The sequence below is a fragment of the Theropithecus gelada genome, chromosome 1, assembly GCF_003255815.1.
Source record: "Theropithecus gelada isolate Dixy chromosome 1, Tgel_1.0, whole genome shotgun sequence".
NCBI lineage: Eukaryota > Metazoa > Chordata > Mammalia > Primates > Cercopithecidae > Theropithecus > Theropithecus gelada.
Window position 1 is genome coordinate 221,001,906 of NC_037668.1, and position 24,450 is coordinate 221,026,355.

At 41.1% G+C, this 24,450-nt stretch overlaps 1 protein-coding gene across 2 annotated transcripts; it reads right to left on the reverse strand.

Annotated features, from left to right (window-relative positions):
* On the reverse strand, positions 1 to 21,497 carry LOC112605349 (zinc finger protein 682-like). Of its 2 annotated transcripts, XM_025355030.1 has the most exons (5): positions 21,333 to 21,497; positions 12,970 to 13,049; positions 10,206 to 10,332; positions 9,577 to 9,672; positions 1 to 1,440 (listed from the first exon to the last, which is right to left on the reverse strand). In XM_025355030.1, exons 2-5 carry the CDS (start codon positions 12,982 to 12,984, stop codon positions 404 to 406), a joined length of 1,275 nt encoding a protein of 424 aa, XP_025210815.1. In that variant the 5' UTR covers positions 12,985 to 13,049; positions 21,333 to 21,497; the 3' UTR covers positions 1 to 403. The 2 variants fall into 2 exon arrangements, with proteins under 2 accessions (XP_025210815.1, XP_025210821.1); XM_025355036.1 differs by lacking the exon at positions 1 to 1,440 and having other exon boundaries at positions 9,563 to 9,672.
* Between the last annotated feature and the right edge of the window lie 2,953 nt (positions 21,498 to 24,450).

Consider the following 24,450-nt stretch of genomic DNA (forward strand, 5'->3'; position numbering starts at 1 on the left):
TGCAAATTCCAATGTAGCTTTTCTTTAATAGAAATTGACAAGCTCTTCCTAAAATCCATATAAACATGTAAAGAAAATCAAACACACAAGAATTCTGAAAAACAATAACAAAATTCAGTAACTTACACTCCTGATATAAACTCTTACTACAATGTTACAGTAATTAAACAATATAGTACTGGCATAAGGATAGATTTATGTAGACCAAAAAAAAAAAAAGACGGAGAATTAAAGTTCCATTAATGAACAAATTAATCTGTGGTAAAATTATTTTTTTCTGTGAAAGGTGTTTTGACAGTCATTATATTTATAATTCTTTAGTTCAACATGAACTCTGATCCTGAGTAAGACATGAACAGGTATTAAAGGCTTTGCCACATGTTTTACATTTGTAGGATTTTTCTCAGGTATGAATTTTCTCATGTTCATTAAGGTCTGAGCAGTGGTTAAAGGTTTTGCCACATTCTTCAGATTTGTTGCATTTCTCTCTTGCATGAATTCTCTTATGGTTTGAAAGGCTTGAACAAGATATAAAGACTTTACCACATTCTTCACATTTATAGGGCTTCTCTCCAGTATGAATTCTTTTATGTTCAGTAAGGTGTGAGCACCGGTTAAAAGCTTTGCCACATTCTTCACATTTGTAGGGTTTCTCTCCAGTATGAATTCTCTTATGTTTAGTGAGGTTTGAACACTGGTTAAAGGCTTTGCCACATTCATCACATTTGTAGGGTTTCTCTCCAGTATGAATTCTTTTATGTAGAGTTAGGTATGAGAACCAGTTAAAGGCTTTGCCACATTCTTCACATTTATGGGGTTTCTCTCCAGTGTGAATTTTCTTATGTTTGGCATGGTTTGAACTGTGGTTAAAAGCTTTGCCACATTCTTCACATTTATAGAGTTTCTCTCCAGTATGAATTATAATGTGATTAGAAAGGTTTGTGAAGGATTTAAAGACTTTGCCACATTCTTTACATTTGAAATGTTTCTCTTCATTATGAACTGTCTTATGTTCAATAAAGCATGAGCAGTGCTTGAAGGCTTCCCCACATTGTCTACACTTGTAGGATTTCTCTGCAGTGTGGATTCTCTGAAGTGGAGTTAGAATTGAGGATATGTAAAAGGAACTGTCACATTCTTTACAGTTGGAAGATATCTCTCCAGTATGTCTTATCTTATGTCTATTTAGATTTGATGGTTTACTAAAGACGTTCATGCACTTATTAAATTGAAAGATTTTGGTATGGGTAGTTGATAAAGATTGGTTAAGTCCATTATAACATTCTTTCTGCACCTTAGATTCACCCACACTTTCCCAATCTTTCTTTAAGTCTAAATTCTCAGTGCCACAGCTTCCATATCTTTCCAGTATCACTTTTTGAAATGAATCTTTTATACCATGCTCTGGCAAGAGGTCTTGGGTGAAATGAGAAGAAACAGCTGAAAAAAATTAAAATAACATATTATCCAACTTACTGGACTTAGGTGAATATAATCTAAAAAGATAATGTATGAAATTATACTAAACACATTAGCGAGATAGCATAATAAAATACTACAGGCCCTGATTTTTTCATGAACATAATCTAACAAAAATATACTGAACAAAATGTCTTTGTGAGAACTCTAGAAACCATATTAAAAGCCACAGACAAGAAGGAAAGCTTGTTACATTTACCCACCACAACTCTTTCTTCCCCTTAATACAGCATAATGACTTCAGGAATAAACTCCCAACTCCTAGCTTCTCCTTCAGTAGAAACAGTAGTGGCACATATGCCCATACTTTTGATGGAATTTCCAAAGACTAGTTTCTGTCTCCCATGACCCAAAGTGCTGATAGGAATAGTGGTAGAATAGAACCAACCTTTGAATTACAGGTTGGTTCTGCTGAGACCAAAGGTAAATAATTGTTATAGCAGCAGAGAAGCTGCAGTACCACAGACAGACAACAGATTTAGCAAATAATTGATTAGAGAAGAAGAAAGAAAGAAGAAACAAGGGTAAACCTCTTTAACTGGAAATTAAACACAAAATTCCAGAGAACATACATCCTGAGAATAGGTTTGAGAGGCTCATGGAAACCCTAACCTGAGTCACTTGGTGTCAGACTACCCAGGACAAGGCCATTTTATAAAGATTTTGACAGGTGGATTTTAGTGTCCAAATCTCAACCAAAGATTGCTACATATACATTAGGATAACATGGCTCAATCAAAAAATAAATAAATAAATAAATAAATAAATAAATATCCAGAAATCAACCCTAAAGAAATGGAGATATATAAGTTACCTGAAAATTTTGAGATAACCATCTGAATAATGGCCAATGAGTAAAATGGGAAAACACATGAAATTAAGAAAATGAGAAAAGTATAAAAAGAAATAGAAATTGTTGGGTTGAAGAATAAAAGAAAAAACCCTGACAAATTCTCAAATGTAAAAAAATAAATTAAGAAGCTCAACACGGCCGGGCGCGGTGGCTCAAGCCTGTAATCCCAGCACTTTGGGAGGCCGAGATGGGCGGATCACGAGGTCAGGAGATCGAGACCATCCTGGCGAACACAGTGAAACCCCGTCTCTACTAAGAAATACAAAAACTAGCCGGGCGAGATGGCGGGCGCCTGTAGTCCCAGCTACTCGGGAGGCTGAGGCCAGAGAATGGCGTGAACCCGGGAGGCGGAGCTTGCAGTGAGCAGAGATCCGGCCACTGCACTCCAGCCTGGGCTACAGAGCGAGACTCCGTCTCAAAAAAAAAAAAAAAAAAAAAGAAGCTCAACACATTTCAAATAGGATAAACACAGACAGACCCATAACAAGATACATTATAAGCAGTTTCAAAAGATTACAGATGAGAAGAGAATCTCAAAAACAGAAAGGGAAAAGCAATGTGTCATCTATAAGCACGCTTCTGTGAGCTACCAGAGCATAGTTGTTTCATATATCATCATTCTAGTACTACAGAAATTTCTGTGTATGGGATCACAGGGCACACAGAGAAAATAGGAAATCTGCCCTACTTGAAGAAACAAATCTCTAGAAACTGACCCTTAAAAAAAGGAGATTTTTGCATGTTTTTGACAAAGAATTTACAGTAATCATCTTAAACATGTTCAATGACCAAAAGTAGAACACATATAGATAACTATACAAAATCAGGTTGGGCATGGTGACAAGAGCAATATGGTTTACATAAAGTAAAATACTCTGCTTATTCATTTAAAAATAAATCCTGGCTATGTACAGAGGCTCACACCTGGAATTCCAGCTTTTGGAAGGCTGAGGTGGGAGAACTGCTTGATACCAAGAGTTCAAGACCAGCTTGAGTAACACAGTGAGACTGTCTCTACAATTTTTTTTTTTTAATTAGCCAGGCATGGTGGTATACGCCTATAGTCCCAGCTACTTAGAAGGCTGAGGTGGAAGGATCACTTGAGCTCAGGAGTTTGAAGCTACAGTGAGCTATGATCATACTGCTGCATACCACCAGCCTGGATGACAGAGTGAAACCCTGTTTAAAAAAAACAAAACAAAACAGAAAAACCATGCATGAGGAAAATAATACATCAACAAAGAGATTAAAAAAAAAAAAAACTATAAAAAAGAACCCAACTAAGCTGGGTGTGGTGGCTCACGCCTGTAATCCCAGCATGTTGGGAGGCTGAGGCAGGTGAATCACAAGGTCAGGAGTTCAAGACCAGTCTGGCCAACATGGTGAAACCCCATCTCTACTAAAAATACAAAAAAATTAGCCGGGCATAATGGCAGGCGCCTGTAATCTCAGCTACTCGGGAGGCTGAAGCAGGAGAATTGCTTGAACCTGGGATGCAGAGGTTGCAGTGAGTAGAGATCACTCCATTGCACTCCAGCCTGGGCAACAGAGCAAGCCTTTGTCTCAAAAAAACAAAAACAAAAACAAAAACCTAACTAAAATTGTTGAGCTGGAAAATACACTCTGTTGAAAAATTTACTAAAGAGCTAAAACAGCAGACTTATATAATGAGGCAGAAAAAACATCAGCAAATTGAAGACATATCATTTATAAATATTGAGTTGTATGTAACATTTAAAAATGGAAAAAAATGAAGATGAAATATTGGACTTAATGGAAACCATTCAGTAGACCAATAAAAAGATACCAAGAAGATATAGGTGAAAAGTGGTAAGTTATTTTTTTAAAAAAGGGGGCGGTGCTGAGAACTTCTAAAATTTCAATGAGATAAAACCAAAAATATTACTAAGGATACTTGATCTAAAAGAAATTTACTTTCAAAAATAAGTGAAAAATAGGCTTCCAAGATAAACAAAAGCTGAGAATGTTTGCTGCTACTAGTACGGTCCTACAAGAAATGATAAAAGCAGTCCATTATGTTGAACAATAAAATGATGCTGGACAACATCATAAATTCATATGAAAATATAAAGCTGTTAAAGGTAAATATATACACAGATAATAGAATTGCCAAATGTTACATAAAACCAAAAATTTTGTACAATGTGAAAAACAACATAAATCTCCATAAATCTATTAATAAATGCACAATATAAAATGATATAATTTTTGACATTAATATCAAATGGGGGATATAAAGATAAATAATTCTCATACTCAATTGTAGGGAAGTTATGAGATAGATTATCAGAACTTTAAGAAGTTTTATGAACTGTCCATTTCTCAAGGTGATCACAAAGAAAGTACTTATAGAAGTAATGCAAAAGAAAATGAGAAAAGAATCAAAGCATGTCACTACACAGTCAACAAAACAAAAAGGAAGGCAGTGAGAGAGGTGAGAGAGGAAATGAGGGACAACGTATCTACAAGGAACAGAAAACAATTACAAACAAGATTGTAATAGTACTGTCATTTCCTTTAGGAATTATTTTAAATATAAATGGATTAAATTCCTTAATGAAAAGAAAATGGCTGAATGGATTAAGAACAAACAAGATTCTAAAATATGCTGTATACAACAGACTCAACTGTAGCTCTAAAGGAGTCAAATTGGCTGGAAGTAAAGAATGAAAAAAATATATTCCATGAAAATAGTAACTACAATTGGGTGGTGTGGCCACAATTATACAAGATACATTTTAAATTAAAAACTGTCACACAAGACAAAGATTGATATAATGGTAAAATAGGCCCATTTACCAAAAATCTTTAACAGTTTTATATACACACACTCCACACACACACATACATACATATATATACGTGTATATATATATGTGTGTGTGTGTATGTGTATATATGGAGCAATATTTGCTGCCACATATATGAAGTGAATATTGATGGAAATGACATAAGAAATATGTCAGCAACACAATTGTAGACTTCAAGATTCCACTTTCAATAATGAATAGAAAAATCACATAGAAGATCAATAAGAAAACAGAAAATTTAAGGATTATAGACTAATTAGACCTAACAGACATGTACAGAATTCTCCAGGAAAAAAGGCAGAATACACAATATTATCAATTGTGTATTCATTCTGTTAGGACACATAACAACTTACCAAATTTAAGAAGACTGAAATCAAACAATGTATTTTTTCCTAACCAAATCCAAAATATGTAGAAATTAAACACACTGTTGAACATATTCTTGCTCAAGGGTCAGATGATTTTTTGTTAAGATATCAGTACTGGCCGGGCATGGTGGCTCACGCCTGTAATCCCAGCACTCTGGGAGGCTGAGGCGGGTGGATCACGAGGTCAGGTCAGGAGATGGAGACCATCCTGACTAAAACGATGAAACCCTGTCTCTACTAAAAACACAAAAAAATTAGCTGGGTGTGGTGGCGGGCACCTGTAGTCCCAGCTACTCAGGAGGCTGAGGCAGGAGAATGGCGTAAACCCGGGAGGCAGAGCTTGCAGTGAGTCGAGATCGTGCCACTGCACTCCAGCCTGGGTGACAGACTGAGACTCCGTCTCAAAAAAAAAAAAAAAAAAAAAAAAGATATCAGTACCAACAGTGATATACAAATTCAACGTAATCTCTATCAAAATCCCAATGGTACTTTTTTTGCAGAAATATTTTCCAAATCCTAAAATTTGCTTAGAAACTATGACTAGCGAAACACCATTTCAAAAAAAGAAAAGGATGGGTATGGTGACTTACGCTTGTAATTCTAGCACTTTGGGAGGTAAACATGAGAGGATCACTTGAGGCCAGGAGTTTGAAGTCAGATTGAACCCTGCCTCTATTATTAAAACAAAAACAACAACAACAACAACAACAAAAACTATAAAATAAAAAGAAGAGGAGGCTTTACACTTCCTGGTTTAAACATATTACACAAAGCTATAAAAAGATAAACATTGATAAATAATGAAATAGAAGAGAGAACCTAGATATAAACCCTTTGTATACAATTGAATGATCTTCCACAAGGTTGCTATCACCATACAATAGGGAAAGGAGACTCTTCAACAAATCATGTTGAAAACTGAGTATCTACATGAAAAAAATTAAGTTGGACCCTTCCTTTGCATTATATGCAAACAATATTTTAAAAGGATTCAACGCTTAAATGTGAAAATATAACAAAACTCTCAGGAGAAAATATAGAGGAGATCATGACATTGGTCTTTTCACTGTTTTCTTGGATATGATGTCAAATGCATAAGCAACAAAGAACAAAAAAAACTGAACTATACAAACTTCAGAATTTCTGAACATTAAAGGAAACAACTAGTGAAGTGAAAATGCCACCTTAAAAATGGATGAAAATATTTACCTATTAGATATTTGATAGGAGTTAATGTACAGAATGTATCTCTCCTAAAACTCAGCCCCCAAAAAATAATAATTTGATTTAAAAATGGACAAAGGATTGAACTGACTTTTCTTTAAAAGATAATACTCAAATGGCCAACAGGCACTTGAAAGAATGCTGAAAATTACTAATTTGTAGAGAACTGCAAAGCAAAATCACAATGAGGTATCACCTCACATCCATCAAAATGGTCACTATTAAAAACGAACAGAGCTGGGCACAGTGGCTCATACCTGTAATCCCAGCATTTTGGGAGGCTGAGGCGGGTGAATCACATGAGGCCAGGAGTTCGAGACTAGTCTGGCCAACATGGTGAAACCCCATCTCTACCAAAAACACAAAAATTAACCGGGCATGGTGGTGCATGCCTGTAATCCCAGCTACTCAGGAGGCTGAGGCACAAGAATCACTTGAACCCAGGAAGCAGAGGTTGCAGTGAGCTGAGATTGCGCCACTGCATTCCTACCTGGGTGACAGAGTAAGACTCTGTCTGGAAAAAAAAAAAAAAAAGACTAACAGAAACTAATCTGTCAAGGATGTGGCGAAATGGAAACCTGTGTGAACTGTTGATGAAAAAATATGACAACAGTCACTATTAAAAATATGACACAGCCACTATTAAAAACCAGTATAGAGATTCCTCAAAACACTAAAAATGGAATTATCATATAATCCAGCAATCCCATTTCTGAGTATATATTCAAAGTATGCAACTCAGAACCTACAAGATATATTGCAGCATTATTCACAAAAGCCAAAATGCAGAATCAACCCTGATGTCCCCCAACTGATGAACACAAATAAATGTGGCATATACATAAAATTGAGATTATTTAGCCTTAAAGAAGGAAATATTGTATGATAAGGATAAAGCTTGAGAATATTATGTTAACTGAAATAAGCCAGTACGAGTACTGACAAAGGTGTGAAGAAAAATAAATTCTATATATTGTTGCTGTGCTGTAAACTGATAGAGTCATTAGCAAAACCAGTATGGAGGTTCTTAATTAAAAAATGAAAAAGTAAAACTACCATATAATTCATCCATCCCACTTCTGTGTAAATAACCAAAAGAAATAAAATAATTATCTCAAAAGAAAAAAAAAACTATACCCTCATGTTCACTGCAACATTTTTTCACAATTGCCAAGATATGAAAACAACCCAAATGTCTGCATACACTAAAAATAAAAGTACACACACACACACACACACACACACACTCTAGAATATTATTCAGTCATTACAAATAATAAAATCCTGCCATTTCAACAACATGGATGAACATGGAGGAAATTATGCTAAGTGAAATAAGCCAGGCACAGAAAGAAAAATACTGCATAATCTCTCTTATAAGGGGAATCAAAAAGGGTTGAACTCATAGAAGCAGAGAGTACAAAGATGATTGCCAGAGGCTGGAGGCAGCGAAAATAGGGAGCTGTTGTTCAAAGAGTACAACTTTCCATCATAAGATAAATACATTTTGGGGATCTAGTGTATAGCATTGTGACTGTAGTTCATAATAGTGTTCTGTATGCTTAAAATTTGCTAAGATAGTTGCATCAAATCATCACATTGTACACAACACTTACACAATTTTTATTTGTGAAAAAATCCACATTACACACATGTACATATATACACAAATGTATACACACCAACATATATATGAGTAACGGTTCCGATCATAGCAAACAAAATTATAAAATTATAGTTATTATAAACTAAGGTAGCAAGTGGAAGTTAAATATATGCTTAGCACTGCTCTAAGCTACCCAAATACATAGCATATTTAAGAAATCTAGGAAGTTGATATGGTTTGGCTGTGCTCCCACCCAAATCTCGACTTAAATTGTATCTCCCAGAATTCCCACATGCTGTGGGAGGGACCCAGGGGGAGGTAATTGAATCATGGGGGCCGGTCTTTCCTGGGCTATTCTCATGATAGTAAGTCTCATGAGATCTGATGGCTTTCTCAGGAGTTTTGCTTCTTCCTCATTTTCTCTTGCTGCTGCCATGCATTTAGCCTCCCGCCATGATTCTGAGGCCTCCCCAGCCATGTGGAAATAGTAAGTCCAGCTAAACCTCTTTTTCTTCCCAGTTTCAGGTATGTCTTTGTTAGCAGTGTGAAAACCAACTAATACAGAAGTGAACAGATACACTAAACCATACTACAGTTGAGAATTTTGGGCAGAGTTTAAATTACCAATCTCAGTTTATACTAAAACAATAAATGTTTAATAAAAAATAACAGTTTCTTACGTTTAGGGAGATATCTAGTGTTCTTATAAAATTACTGAGTATAAATTTCTATAGACTGACATTTAAAACCTCTCTAGAATGGGAAATCACAAAGCAGAAAACATGTAACATCTGTTCTAGTGTCCCTGGGATTCGGAGCCAAATCCCACTCCTCTCACACACCTTAGACATAATGCAAAAAGGGAACTTAAAAAATAGTTTAACACACAGCTTTTCAAAAATACAGATATTCCTGTGTCCCCAAAGCAATGGAAGAACAATCAGATCATACGGTCTGTTCCAAGCTATGAAGACGACTTTGGCTCTCACTGTCATCGTGAGGAAAGATCACTGAAGGGAAAGCAGAGCCCTAAAAGAATTTCAGAGCGTGGGACAGAGGTGTTGCTTTGTGAGAGCAAGGGAAAGAAACGCAGGCTTCTCAGAAACCATTTCCATTGGAGCAGAGCTTCCCAAACCACATTTTAAGGTCTGGCTTCCTCCTTGATCTTTGAACCTCTCATCTGTATCATCTACTTCATTTACTCCCACCTACCTGGGTGTCTGCCTATTGTCTCATGTTTCTTCACATTCCACGGCTCATTCCTTTGCTCTAGACAGGTGATCAGGTCTGGCTTAGAGACAGCAATACCTGTTTTATTTAAAAAAAAATTTTTTTAAAAGGACCTTTTTTATTTTTTAAAAAGTAGCATGACTCTTGCTTGGATTCTCTAATTACCAACCTAGTACTGTGCTCAGTAGAGAAATGAGGAAATAGCAGATTCTAGAAAATTAATCCCAAAATACTGTTTCCTCACAGAACCTTTAGAATATTTAGAAAGTATTTTAAATTTGTGAGTCCTAGCTTCACTACCTATTGCTACTGAATCAAAAATTGGTGGTGGTAACTGGATTTTTTAGGGTGTAGCAACACTATTTTATGCCACGAAATTTCTGGAATTACCACCACTAGAGTATGCACATCACCTCAAGAAAGGAAAGATAATGTCAAGATAAAATACCTTCAAGATTATTTTCTTCTACACCAACAAATCCCCAAGTTTTCCTTGAAAGCAGAAATCTGAAACTCATTCACGCAAAGCAGAAATTCCCAAAAATATTCTACAACGAAGGAAATAAAATCTTTAGCGTAAAATAGAAATTGTGCATTGAAGTGATCCTCACCCAGAGAGACCAGGTTTCTGTAGTTTTCTAACATCACGTCCCTATACAGATTCTGCTGAGCCGGGTCCAGATAGCTCCACTCCTCCGGAGAGAATTCTATGGCCACATCCCTGAATATCAACAGTCCCTGGAAAGGAGAAAACACACACTTATCAAGTGGCCATGGGTAGAGTTCTTAATTTCATTCCAGGCACAAAGAGAGACAGAGAGAACTAGTTCTTACTTACACAAGAGACTGAAATGATCAAATAATTGTAAACACAGAAATATTCTCTAACGTATTCTCTTAATTCTGAAGAAAGAGGATGGCATAAGCTCCACATAACCAGTGTAGATATTCTACTCTCGTGAATAATACAGTATAAAATTAAGGGTATCAACACAGGCACATATTTTTTTTTCCTGCTATATTCACATCACACAGGATAAGTTGTAAATATTTCTCATATGTAGATTCATCAGAAGGTACCCCTCAAATTTTATTTTATTTTATTTTATTTTATTTTATTTATTTTTTTTTTTTAATTCTTTTTTTTGAGACGGAGTCTCGCTCTGTCACCCAGGCTGGAGTGCAGTGGCCGGATCTCGGCTCACAGCAAGCTCCGCCTCCCGGATTCACGCCATTCTCCTGCCTTAGCCTCCCGAGTAGCTGGGACTACAGGCGCCCACCACCTCGCCCGGCTAGTTTTTTGTATTTTTTAGTAGAGACGGGGTTTCACGTGTTAGCCAGGATGGTCTCGATCTCCTGACCTCGTGATCCACCCGTCTCGGCCTCCCAAAGTGCTGGGATTACAGGCTTGAGCCACCGCGCCCGGCCTACCCCTCAAATTTTAATGTGTACACAATAAACTAGAGATCTTCTTCTTAAAATGCAGGTTCTGATCCAGACCTAGGGTGAAGCCTGAGTTTCTGAATTTCTAAGTGGGCTATACAGTGATGCCACTGTGTCTGGGCCAAGGAAAATATTCTTTCGAACATGCAGGAAGTGGCAGAGCCTGTGTTTATTTCAGTTTATCTAACCAATAAACACGAGAGCCTTCATTTTCCAAAGCAAGCTATAAGCAAGGAGAATCTAAAAAGAAAGAAGAGCTTCCCAATTAAATGTGATGGCTTATTTATATCAGTCAGTAAATCTCCCCAAGGTATTAAATAATAATGAGAAAAATAACTCTATAGTGCCAAAAATCTGACAGAGAGCACCTTAACAAGTAAACAAAATTAGCATCAACTATAATAGGATAAATTGACATCAAGGATGTCAAGGATAAAATGACATCAAGGATCACATACAAGGATCACATGACATCAAGGACACAACATCACTGCTCTGATATTATTGGCCACAAAAATAGTAAATTACAATCTGAATCTAATCATGTAGAAACATCTGGTTTTTTGTTTTGTGTTTTTGAGACAGTCTTGCTCTGTCGCTCAGGCTGGAGTAAAATGGTGCAATCTCGGCTCGCTGCAACCTCTGCCTCCTGGGTTCGAGGGATTCTCCCACCTCAGCCTCCCAAGTAGCTGGGACTACAGGCGCACGTCACCACGCCCAGTTAATTTTTGTATTTTTAGTAGAGATGGGGTTTCACCATGGTAGCCAGGCTGGTCTTGAACTCCTGACCTCAAGTGATCTGCCCATCTTGGCCTCCCAAAGTGCTGGGATTACAGGTATGAGCCACAGTGTCTGGCCAGAAACATCAATAGGACCTGGTGTGTGATGATCCCCTTCCTGTGTCCAAGTGATCTCATTGTTCAATTCCCACCTATGAGTGAGAACATGCGGTGTTTGGTTTTCTGTTCTTGCGATAGTTTGCTGAGAATTATGGTTTCCAGTTGCATCAGAAACATCAGTTTTATGCAAAGTTCAAGCTATAGATATTTCCCTGGTTCTTCAATCTGTAATAGTGTTTTTCAATAGTGTTTCTTTAGCATCCTAGACAGCAAGTGTCTTCTAATTATTCTCTTTTCAGAACTTTAAGTTATTCCAGGCAATGAATGCCATCCTCTTTAAATGTCTCTTTTCTTAATTCTGTTCTGCATAGAGATGATGGAGCATGTGGATGAAATCTAAACAGTACATGGTCCCCTTCTTCACTGACACCCCAAGACCCAGCCCCATTCCCAGGGGTAATCCTGGGGATCCACACTTTCCCATGTTGACATGTCACAGAACATTTCAATACTGCCCATCATACATTAATGGTAAGATTTGGTCATGACATATAAGAAGCCTGGATGGAGACAATGGAGAGAAGGTTCTGGTATACAGGAGGGAGGATTTTACAGAGGTCCTTGATAATCAATCATAAGAAAGAGCCGGGGGGGGGAAGTAGTTGGAAAGAAACACATTAGGCAGGTACATCAGAAGTACAGAAATAAAGGTGTGCAAGTTCTTTTTTTTTTTTTTTTTTGAGACGGAGTCTCGCTCTGTCGCCCAGGCTGGAGTGCAGTGGCCGGATCTCAGCTCACTGCAAGCTCCGCCTCCCGGGTTCCCGCCATTCTCCGGCCTCCGCCTCCCGAGTAGCTGGGACTACAGGCGCCGCCACCTCGCCCGGCTAGTTTTTGTATTTCTTAGTAGAGACGGGGTTTCACCGTGTTCGCCAGGATGGTCTCGATCTCCTGACCTCGTGATCCGCCCGTCTCGGCCTCCCAAAGTGCTGGGATGACAGGCTTGAGCCACCGCGCCCGGCCAGGTGTGCAAGTTCTAAACACATAACGTCCCAGAAGAAAAGAGGACACATCCCCTGAACCCAGACACATTCACCTGAGAACCAGCCATTTCTTCCTCTTCTTCCTTCTTCGCTGGGATTCCTTCTCAGGTGCGATTATCTGGACAAATCACACCTGCATTTGAGAATATGCCTTTAAAGGTGTCAGCACAACCCTTTCAACTGCAACCAGCACACCTACAGGTAGAAGGCCCTGAAGTGCAGAAAAGGGAGTACTCCCCTATTCTTTGTCACAGGAGAGAGGAAAAATGAGCTACCACATAAAGACCAAAAATTTCCTGCCTTCAGGTGATCTCCCCTGCCATGAACTCTAGCAATTTCTGGTACAGCAAAGGAAATATGGACCTTGGTGACCTACCCCTATCCAACCCAAGTAGAGCCCTCTGACCTCCTTTTGGAACTCAAGTCTCGTGACTGTATCTGGGAGCCCTCAAGCTTGACTCTCATCTCACCTTAGGATCGTTGGGGGGCACTTACTTAAAACAACAATTATGCTTCCATTCAGACCACAGACAGGATCTTTGGAGAGGGCACATGTGATGGTAGTTCTCCAAACTGGCTATCTGATTCTAACTGGAAGCCTGGGCTGAGAACCACATAGCTGAATATTGTCTCTCAGGCTTCAATGTACATATAAAGAATTTGGCATTCTAATTTGGTATTCCAGGCCCCATTCTAAGTCACGTGCTTCCGCAGGTGTGAAAGGGGTCTGCAAATTGGCTTCTATAACAAGTCTTCTGATACTGTTCCCCCGGACTCCTTATCAGCAGCACTCAGCGAGAGAAGGCAAGCACAGCACAGAGTCCCTTGTGCCCAACACTGGTATCACAACAGAAATGCTTTGGCCGGGTGCAGTGGCTTCCGCCTGTAATGCCAGTACTTTGGGAGGCCGAGGCAGGCGGATCACCTAAGGTCGGGAGTTCAAGACCAGCCTGCACTGGGAGAACAACATGGATACGGGCATTAATGCAATGTTCCGTAATCCCCAGGAGTTACACGAAGGGCCCAGCTGTTCTTTATCTGTTTCTCCATCACTGAGTTTTAGAAAGAAAATATATAGAATAAAAGCCAAATACAGACAGATGGGAGAGATGCAGAAAGAAGGGGTTACATGTAGTTGACAGGGGTTTTTCGTTGTCGTGTTTGTATTTACTTTCTTATAAGTAGGAACTACTGGATCTGCAGGAATGAAAAACAATTTGACCTGCAGGAATGAACAGGTTGCTGGGTGGCATGTCTCCAGCAGCACTGGTCTCAACGAAAAACAAAGGTCCCCAATCACACAGTTCTTTGTTCTCATTTATCTGCTTTTGGATTTCGGAAAATTGTGAGCACCTTCTCTCGAGAGATCACAGGAACCACCAAGCAAAACTCTGATGTCCTCTAAGGAATTCTGTGCGGGAGATTTCAGGGTGGGAGAAGGCCTGGGAAGCAGGTTGATCTGGCAGAGCAGGGCCAAGAAGCAGGCCCTCAGCTTCTCATCTTTATGCCTCTGGGTACTACCGGTTCTGTTTTTCCTAAGCCTGCCCAACAGACACTTGACTCCCAGAGTTTGTGTAATTTTAACCAATTTTAGCCACTTCCTCGTCTATTTTACAAGATACAGTAACGACCAATTTAACCAACACCCTTAGAGCTTTCTAGGACAAATATATTAGAAACTAAATATTTATTCTTGGCAAGGAAAATGCAATAGAAACAAAGATAATAACCACTATTTGTCCACGGATAGCCCTTCAGGTGGCAACACCAGAACTCACAAAAGAACAAGAAAAGAGAAGTGGCCCCAATGAAGCCACAATCCCCTGTATACCTCCCTACCTCCCTTCCTTGTACTGACCACAGGATGCTGAATTCAACCGTTTATCCACTGGCTCTAGACTGAAAGTGCCTGGTTGGTAAGGACCCATGACTGTGTCATCTGTTTTTGTAACGGCCATATGAAATGGAAGCAACTGGTTTATCAGTTTGAATCTCAAGATCTCCTCCTTGTTTTTTACCCAATACCAGGAAACTGGAGCCAGTCCCATCTGGATATCAATCAAAGAGATTCCTTTTGGGAGGGGGGGAAGAAGAAACATGCATGACTCATTTCTCTTCCTCTGAGATGGAAGCAGCTTTGCTTATTTATTTATTTTTAATGGAAAAGAAAAACAGGAAAAAAGCCTACAGGATCCAGAATTCCCGGGCCTGACCTTGCTTAGCTTCCAAGATGAGATGAGACTGGGCATGTTCGGAGTGGTATGGCCATAGACTGGAAGCAGATGTAGACCTTTTTGTCAGCCTGACCTTAGTCTGCACTAATGTTTAAAGACTTTCCGGTACCTGTGACAGGGTCCTCAGTGACCCTGGGCTTATGTCCCCATGGTGATCTAGGCAAGAGAGATTCCGGCTGATTCTGTGGGGCAAAAATAGAAAACAGGCCGGCATGGTGGCTCACAACTGTAATCCCAGCACTTTGGGAGGCTGAGGTGGGCAGATCACCTGAGGTCAGGAGTTCAAGGCCATCCTGGCCAACATGGTGAAACTGTCTCTACTAAAATACAAAAAAATTAGCTGGGTGTGGTGGGAGGCACCTGTAATCCCAGCTACTCAGGAGGCTGAGGCAGGAAAATTGCTTTAACTCAGGAGGTGGAGGTTGCAATGAGCTGAGATTACCCCACTGCACTCCAGCATGAGACTGGGTGACAGAATGAGACTCCATCTCAAAACAAAACAAAACAAAACAAAAAACACACAAAACTGCCATGGTGGAGTGGCAGATTCTTAATCCAGAGGAGATATCACCTGTCCCTAATTAGCTAAATCTTGAGTAAGAGAAAGGACAACAGTGCTTCCGTATCACACTTTACAGGTGGGTGTGACTGTGACCATGGCTCTGCCTATTTTGTGGCCCTAACCTCGCCCTGCTGAGGTTCTTGTTTACATTTACAGATTCTGTCACTAGGCTCCTTTTTTTTTTTAAATGGAGTTTTACTCTTGTTGCCCAGGCTGGAGTGCAATGGCACGATCTCAGCTCACTGCAACCTCTGCCTCCTGGGTTCAAGCGATTCTCCTGCCTCAGCCTCCCGAGTAGCTGGGATTACAGGCATGCACTACCACCCTAGCTAATTTTGTATTTTTAGTAGAGATGGGGTTTCTCCATGTTGGTCAGGCTGGTCTTGAACTCCTGACCTCATGTGATCTGCCCACCTCGGCCACCAGGCTCTTTTTATACCAGGAGCTTCTCACACAACTGTAACAGGTCACTGGACTTGGAAAACTCAAAGGGTGCCACTCTGAAACTGGGGCTTTAAGATGTCTATGTCAGCACAGTGGCTCACGCCTGTAATCTCAGCACTTGGGAGGCCAAGGCAAGAAGACAGCATGAAGCCAGGAGTTCGAGACTATCCAGGGCAACAGAAGTGAGATCTCACCTCCACACAAAATAAAAAATAAAATTTGCCATGTGGTGTGGTGTGTCCCCTTAGTTCTCGCTGTTGAGGAAGGAGGATCACTTGAGCCCAGAAGTTTGAGGCTGCAGTAAGCTATGAATGTGCCACTGCACTCTAGCCTGAGTGAAAAGAATGAAACCATGTCTCAAAAAATAAAATAAAGTAAATAAAAGCTTTAAAAAAGGGGAGAAGAGCAAAATTTATTCTCCTATTTTCTGGTGGGGGAATTAAGCCTCTTATTTCTAGCTGCTCTCAGTATAAAGAGCTCTTTCATGTTTGGGGTGTACAGACACCTGCAGGGGGTGCTCCCCAGGAAGAACTAACTGGGCTTTCAATGACCTGCCACAGCCCAGGTTCCCCAGGAAGAAGTAACTGGGCTTTCAATGACCTGTCACAGCCCAGGTTCCCCGGGAAGAAGTAACTGGGCTTTCAATGACCTGCCACAGCCCAGGTTCCCTGGGAAGAAGTAACTGGGCCTTCAGTGACCATCCACAGCTAAGTTAAGGGCCATCGTCTTGGACTCATGGATATCTGAACTCCTGTAGGTCTAGATTCAGGCACTTGAGGGTTAGCCTTGGACAAACTGTGCATATCAAAGAGGGTTTGTAGGAAAGAAAAAAATAGAAAAGTGCTAGCAAGTACCCATGTTAAGTACTCAGCGCAGGGTTAGTGAAGAGGTGGTTTGTGCCTACAGGTACTGGCCCAAGTGGGGCTATGCTCCGGCTCACTCCTGTGTTCATGCAGGCAGATGAGATGACGGTCATATCATCCAAAAGCCTGGGAGAGACCAGGTTGCTGGGGGCGGGGATAGGCCAGGAGTCTTCCAGGCACCTGTGTGGGTTTTCTACGGGAAACTCTAGAAGCAAAGGTGCTGTGACGGGATTCCTGAGGGTGAAGCCTTGTTCTGGGAGGGATATGGCCATGTCAGTGCCTAGTGGGTATGTTTACAAGGGGGTGAAAATCGTGTAGTGGCAGCAGAGTAAAGAGGGGGGTCTGTCTTCAGAACTCTGCTTCTAAGTCCTCAGTCCTGTCTGATCCTGAGAGGAAAGCTGGAATCCCAGGAGAATGTGCAATGTGCGTGCAGCGTAACAGAGCTTCCTAATCCTGGGACACCCTGAGATGCCTCCAGCCCAGGCCGCTGTGATGTCTTGTCTTTTTTTTTTTTTTTTTTTGAGACGGAGTGTCACTCTGTTGCCCAGGCTGTAGTACAGTGGCGCAATCTGGGCTCACTGCAAGCTCCGCCTCCCAGGTTCACGCCATTCTCCAGCTTCAGCCTCCCAAGTAACTGGGACTACAGGCGTCCGCCACCACGCCCAGCTAATTTTTTGTATTTTTAGTAGACATGGGGTTTCACCATGTTAGCCAGGATGGTCTCAATCTCCTGACCTCGTGATCTGCCCGCCTCCGCCTCCCAAAGTGCTGGGATTACAGACTGTGATGTCTTTTTTTCTGACACCAAATGTGTGGAGTTTGCTGAACACCAACAGGGTGTCAAAAAACTCAATTCTGACACCACCCAAAGTGAGCACAGGACCCACAGGTTCAGGACTCAGTCCCACAACATTGCCCCCACGGCAGGGGCCAGTCACACGTCCCCAGGGGCCCACCAATACTTTTGGGCTACTGCCTATATATCAGAAACTCCCATCACCCACTCCTCAAGTTCAATAATTTGATAGAGCTCTTCGCAGAACTCAGCACAGCACTGTACTTACGTTTACCAGTTTACTGTAAAAGACACAACTCAGGAACAGTCAAATGGAAGAGCTGAATATGGCAATGGAAAGTCATGGGGGAAGATGGAGCGGGTAAATACAGCTGTGATTAATGAAATCCTTCAGCTCTGTGTTCTCCAAGAATAGCTTAATGAAAAGCAACACCCCTCTCATTGTAACTTCGATGAAGTTCCTTCTTATACCTATCACGAGGCCAGGCACAGACTCTCAAATTTCCATTTTTTCCCCCTATAAACAGTCAGCTGAACAATTTTGTCTTCAGTTGTTAGAACAAAATACTTATTAACCAAACTGCTTAAGATTCTCTCCTCCCAGGCCCCTGAATTTGTACCACCCTCTGCTTGAGCTAACATACAGCTCCTATTTATGCCCCTCCTAAGGCTGATTGGGGAGTCGAACTTTCTCTGATCTAGGATCTGATTTGCCACCCTGTATCTTGTCCTCTCACTCTCACCTTTGTACTCTGGTTTGTTCCTCCAAATGAAAGCAAGCCCTTGCCTGCCTCACCCTTTGAGATCCTGGAAGATATCATACTTGGTGCTTTCCCTCTGTTGTAATACTCCTTTAGAATTAAGTAACTTCTTACCTAAATGTGAATTTGTTTTATTTGACAAAGTCTAGAAACAGTCCCAGAACAATAACAATTCCATCCTCAGAAAGAGCCTCCAGACTCCTTCCATCCCGACTCCAACAGCATCCGCCTGTGGATCCCAGCTCTCCAGGGCTATACAGCTCCTGTCGGTATGAAGTGCTCCTTTCATGCTGGGGTGTGCAGGCTGGGACACCTGCAGGGGAGGCTCCCCAGGAAGAACTAACTGGGCCTTCAATGACCTCCTTTTGCAGGCTCAAGATTGGCCTTAGCTTAGAGTCACTAGGCTCCAACTTCTATTTCCCAGTCCGGGTTACTTAGTTGTAAATGAGAAAATGCCCAGTGTTTGAAGGATCCAGCAAAATCACTCAAACAGAATGTTTATTTAAGAGAATAAAATTAAAAGGCATTTACGTTGTATACCTCAATAGAAAAAGCAAAACTATCAGTTTCAGACAATAAACATGTCACATTATTTCCATAATTCAAATTATTCAGTAAACAATCACATATGAGCATATCTAGGAGATGCCAAGTCCTATCTTCTAAAATTCAGTATTAAACTCAGACATCTAGATAACAGAGATATCAACTCCACAAGTCCTCCACCCTGCAAAAAAGAGGAACTCATATTTTGACGAATCAATGTAATTCACCAATTAATCTACTACATTTTTGTGGAAATGTATCATTTCCTATAGCCATACTGGAAGAGGATTTTCCCTATTACTTTCCCTGGTAGCATTCCCACAGCTAAGTCCTGGGATTCTGTTTAAAATCACCCCCTAAAAAAGAACAGGCCTGACAAACTCACTACACTCACTCTAGTGAAGAAAAAGGTAACTCAGAATTTTTAACAAGTGAATATTTGACTATATATTTAATGTCTTTTCTGAAATCCACCTCTTAAACATTTTCTTACCTTTGAAGCTCTACTGCTAAAATGCAATTGACAGTTAATAAAAAAACTAAGCTTGAAATAAGTGAAAAAAATTTGTCAAAGTGTAAAACCCAGGAAGTGACAATGCTGACAAATCTGACTCAAGCACCAAGTCAGGCCATCCTATCACTTGGGACATTCCTCTGTTTCCATACTGCTCCCTGAACTGCTCACTGACCACCTTCCCCCCTTGCCCAGGAGCCACCACACTGTGCCCCAAGTGGTTTGACTCTGCAGATTCTTGCACCCCCTCACTGGAGTGGGTTTTTCTTGTCCTTTGGAACAGTTTTTTCCCCTTCACAAGTCTGAGAGAACCCAGATGTCAGAAATCATTTCTGTCTTATCTTCTCAATATCAGCATCCAACTGGCTGACCAGCAATGTGTCTCCAAGGAACAGAAGCTGGAGTTGGGTGAAGACAATCTGCATATCCTAAGGGGTTAGCTTTGTAACTGATGGGTAGAACCAGCTTCCTCTCAGCCCCAGGGCATCCATCTGCTCCCTTAAGAGGCTCCACCTCCATCACTGAGGCTGTCCTCTGGGAGGAAAGGAACAAGGTGCTAATGGTCACTAAACATGCCTTGAGACAGTCCTGGGTCACCCGCAGACAATTATGAAACCTAGGCACAGAAAAAGACAGGAGGGTGGCTCAGGACACATGACCTTGTACAATTTCCAAAGCAGAACCTCAAACCAAAGACATTCCGATAAGGTGTCTGTGCCTGGGGAAGATAAAAGAAGAGATGCAAAGATTTTTTTAAAGCAGTGTGTCAGGGGATTCTTCTCTGCTCACATAAAACGTTTACAAACAGAAAACAGATGTCTAAAAAAGTGCCATCCAATGCTTTGTGAAAAAATGATTAAAATACTGTGTGTGAAATGTACAATAAGGGACAAATAGGCTGGGGGGACAGGATGGTGGATGTGAGACCCTGCTTGTTACACATTTGGAAACGCAGTGGAAAACCAGTCCCCCTCTGGAGTGTTTAAAATAATTAACTAGCAGTCAATTAGACTGAAGTAGCACTAGTACCATTGGTTCCTAAGGAAAAAAATCCAGCTCAAATACATGTCTTGTAAATTACTACCCTAGGGGGAAACGACATTCAGGTTGAACCAACCGCAAACCTCCAATTAACCTCTCATTACATAATCAGGAAATTTCCACCTGGACAGTCCAAATGAGGCGACTCCACAACTGTTACTGTAATTTCTGAATTTGGTTCGCTTCCTCATGCCCCTTACAAAAGCCTTTGCTCCAAGCACCCACAAACCATGACTGGGCGCTCTGCACTGATGAACAGCTCTTTGCTCAAATAATCTCTTTAACGTTAAAACCTTGACTCCCTTTTCATTTTTACCAGGAGAAGGGAGGCCTGGGACCTCAGGCCCCACAGCTCCTCCCACGCAGTGGCTCCTCCTGGGTCCGGGCGCTCCCCCAGGCCCCTGCCGCCGCCACCGCACAGCTGCCAGCCAGGGCCCGGGCCGGGCGGAAGTCGAGCACAGATGCGGACCGGACGCCGGGTGAGGCTGGCGGAAGCCCACATCCTGAGGCCAGGGGAAGCTGGGGCCAGGTCCAGCGGGGTCTCGGGTCTGCAGACTCCGGAGGGAGCTGTGGGGAGGCCTGGGGCCGCCACAGCCAGTTCCAGCCCGTTTCCATCAGCCCCCTGCCCACCTCGGGACCTCGCCCACATACTCACCATTTCCCAGCTTCCCGGGTGTCCAGGCTTCTTAGCTATGGATCTCCTGATACTTGCAGGTCAAAGAGCAAGAGGCTGTGGCGGCCACCCGGGCTTCCCAGAGCGGAGCACGCCGAGCACAGAAGACCCAGCTAGTGCTGCAGAGAGAGAGACGAAGGCCCCGCCAGATCCCGGAAGCCGCGCCCTTCTGTCCGGCTGCGCGCCTGATTGGACGGTTCCTGCGTCAGCGCCCCTGATTGGGTAGGGCTCCAGGCCCCGCCCCTCAGTCGCTGAGTGACGGAGGACGTGATCGGACGCTGGGCTGAAGGCGACGAAGTGACGGGTTCTTGGCTGCAGGCTTTTCATGCAGGGCTTCTTGCTTGTGGCCCAGCCCAGGGGTATTTTCATTTAACCTTTTGTATAAGGTTATATCCATTTATAAATAATATATATGTTATTCACAAATGAAAACAATATAATGGCAATGATTTTAACGTTTCAGATTTTATGACCTTTCTGGCCTCTGGTAGTTTGATCAGGCAGCCTGAAATTTCAAAAAGGAGGCAATCCTTTAAGAAATGAAATGTAAGCCACGTGTGAATTTTAAATTTCCTAATAACCACCTTTTAAACATTAGAAGTAACAGGTGAAACTGATTGTAATAATTTATTTAACCCAATATATTCAAAATATCATTTAAATGTATGATCAATATATTAATGAACTATATAATTTTCGGTAGTCAATCTGTGAAACTCACTCTGTATTTCACCTTCCCAGCACGTCTCAGTTCAGCCACATTCCAGGCGCTCAGTACGCACACAGGGCCAGTGGCTGTCACACTGACCTGCAGCCCTGAGGGAAGTGAAGGGTCTGAACCCTCATTTCCTTCCAGAAGTGAAAGATCGGTGCCTCCTTATCATCTCTCCCCAGGCCAAAGGCTGAAGGGACAAGGCCCTAGAAACAGCAAGGGCTGCAAAAAGAGTGTCCACAGGTGGACCACTGCTGCCCCGCCTGCTGTCCATCTTCCTTCCAAAAATCAGGCAGTGAAAAAAAGAACAATGGAGCCCCCAGGAGGACCTAACCTCAAGTCTTCAGGTCTTCCACAGCTTTGCCTTCCAAAGTTTAGATATAGAGAAAATAGATTAAACAAACTTCTGATATTGGTATTTGGCCTTGGCCCTAATGAACAGGCTATTGGTTGTCTTTTTCCCCCTATGGTGTGGGAGACTGGGTGAATTTATGCACCAATCACATGTACACATGTCTACCTGTATCTTTACATAACTCACCACCGTCTAACAAGAGATCCAAATTTAAATAAAGGGAAAAGAAAATCAATACCTATAGGGTGTCTACTGTTTGCAGGTAACTAGTAATCAATCTCTCATTGAATTCTGACAACCTGTCTGTAATGGGCGTGTGTATTAGTTAGTTAGTGATGCATAAAAACCACCTGAAACTTACTAGCTCATGATTCAGCTGGTCAGCAATTTAAGCTAAACTCAGCTGGGCAATTCTTTTGGTCTCAGCTGGGATCCTTCAGACATGTGTGGTCAGAGGCTGATTGCAGCTGTTTCTAGGGGTGAGTTGCCTGTCAACTGAGGCACCTTCGTTCTTCTCCATGTGGTATCTCATCTCCCAGCAAGTTAACATATGCTTATTATCACAGAGATAACAGGATTCTGAAAGAAAAACAAAAGCACTCAAGTTTTGCGCCTAGGTCCCAAACTAGCACACTGTTATATGTTCAGTTTTCTGTTGACCAGAGCAAGTAAGACTCTAAACATTTTGAAATACAGATTTTGCTTTTCGAAGGGAGCAGCTATAAAAGCACTTTGCAAAGTACGTGTATACAGGGAGGAATGAAGAATTTTTGCAATCAGTATCATTATGCCTTTTCTTGCAGATGAGGTTTATATAAGTGTTCCTAGTCAAGAAACTTCCAAAACCCCACAGCTACTAAGCAGCTGGGCTGGGATACACAATCAACTGTAACTCCAAAGCCTGTGTACCTCCATAGACCATACTACTCATGCAACAAGGTTCTAGAGAGTTATACTTCTGCTGTCGAAGCAGAATTCTTTGATATTTGTGCCCATATGGTACTGTTTATCATTGGCATCACCCCTCAAGGAACTGCAGAAGCATGTCGGAAGGATATGGAATATTTTGGAAAATAGCTGAGGAATGAGTTCAGGAAATCAAAGCCAAACAACACATTATTTATTTTTCATCACAGGAGACTTTGAAAACATATAATGTATTCCATATATCTGCAAATTCTTTTCATCATTTTTGGGTATTTTTAGGCCGCTTACGATTTTTAACACAGACTAAAACTGCTGTGCCTGAAATAGCCTCTTATTCTGAAAGCAAGTGACGTAAAGATAGGTCTGCTGATAAGACATTTTCTCCTGCTGCAATTCAGCAAAGTATCTGAGTATGTCTTAAAATTTCCCTTAGATTTTTAACTGCCTATAAACTGGCCAATTTATAGGCAGTAGCTCAGAAGTGTCGATGGTCCCACAGGGCTTGTGACTGGCATCTGGGTTGTTCAGACTTCTTTATATATTTTCACTAACAGTTCTTTATTAACTATGTTTTTGCAATTATTTCATTTCATTCAGCAGCTTGTCTTTTCATTGTCTTAACATTATCTTTTGCAAAACAAGATTAAAGTCCAATTCATCAATTTTGTCATTCCAGAATCATGCTTCTGGTGTTGCATCTGAAACCTTATTGTCAAACCCAAGGTGTCCTAGAGTTTCTGTTGCCTTATCTTCTGGAAGTTTCAAATTTTGCATTTCATGTTTAAGTTTTTGATTCATTTTGAATTAACTCTGTGAAAATGGCAAGGTCTTTGTCTCATTTATTTCTTTGCGTATAGACGTGTAGTTGTCAAGCCATATTTGTTGAAAAAAACCAGTTTTCATTAAATTTCCTTTACTCCTTTGTCAGAGATCAGTTGACTGAATTTTGTGGGTTTATTTCTGAATTTTCTATTCTGTTCTATTGACCTATTTGTCTATTCTTTCCCAAATACCACACTGTCTTGATTACTATAATTTTATAATGAATCTTAAAGTCATGTAGTGTGAGTACTGGAAATTTACTCTTCCTTGTTCTGTTAACCATT

Excerpts from the sequence above, each read along its gene's own strand:
- LOC112605349 (XM_025355030.1), bottom strand. Across the intron at positions 9,673-10,205 it reads CAGAAACCTGGTCTCTCTGG|GTATTGCTGTCTCTAAGCCA; the intron begins GTGAGGATCACT and ends TAAATAAAACAG. Across the intron at positions 1,441-9,576 it reads GACAATAGGCAGACACCCAG|CTGTTTCTTCTCATTTCACC; the intron begins GTAGGTGGGAGT and ends AATTTTTTTCAG.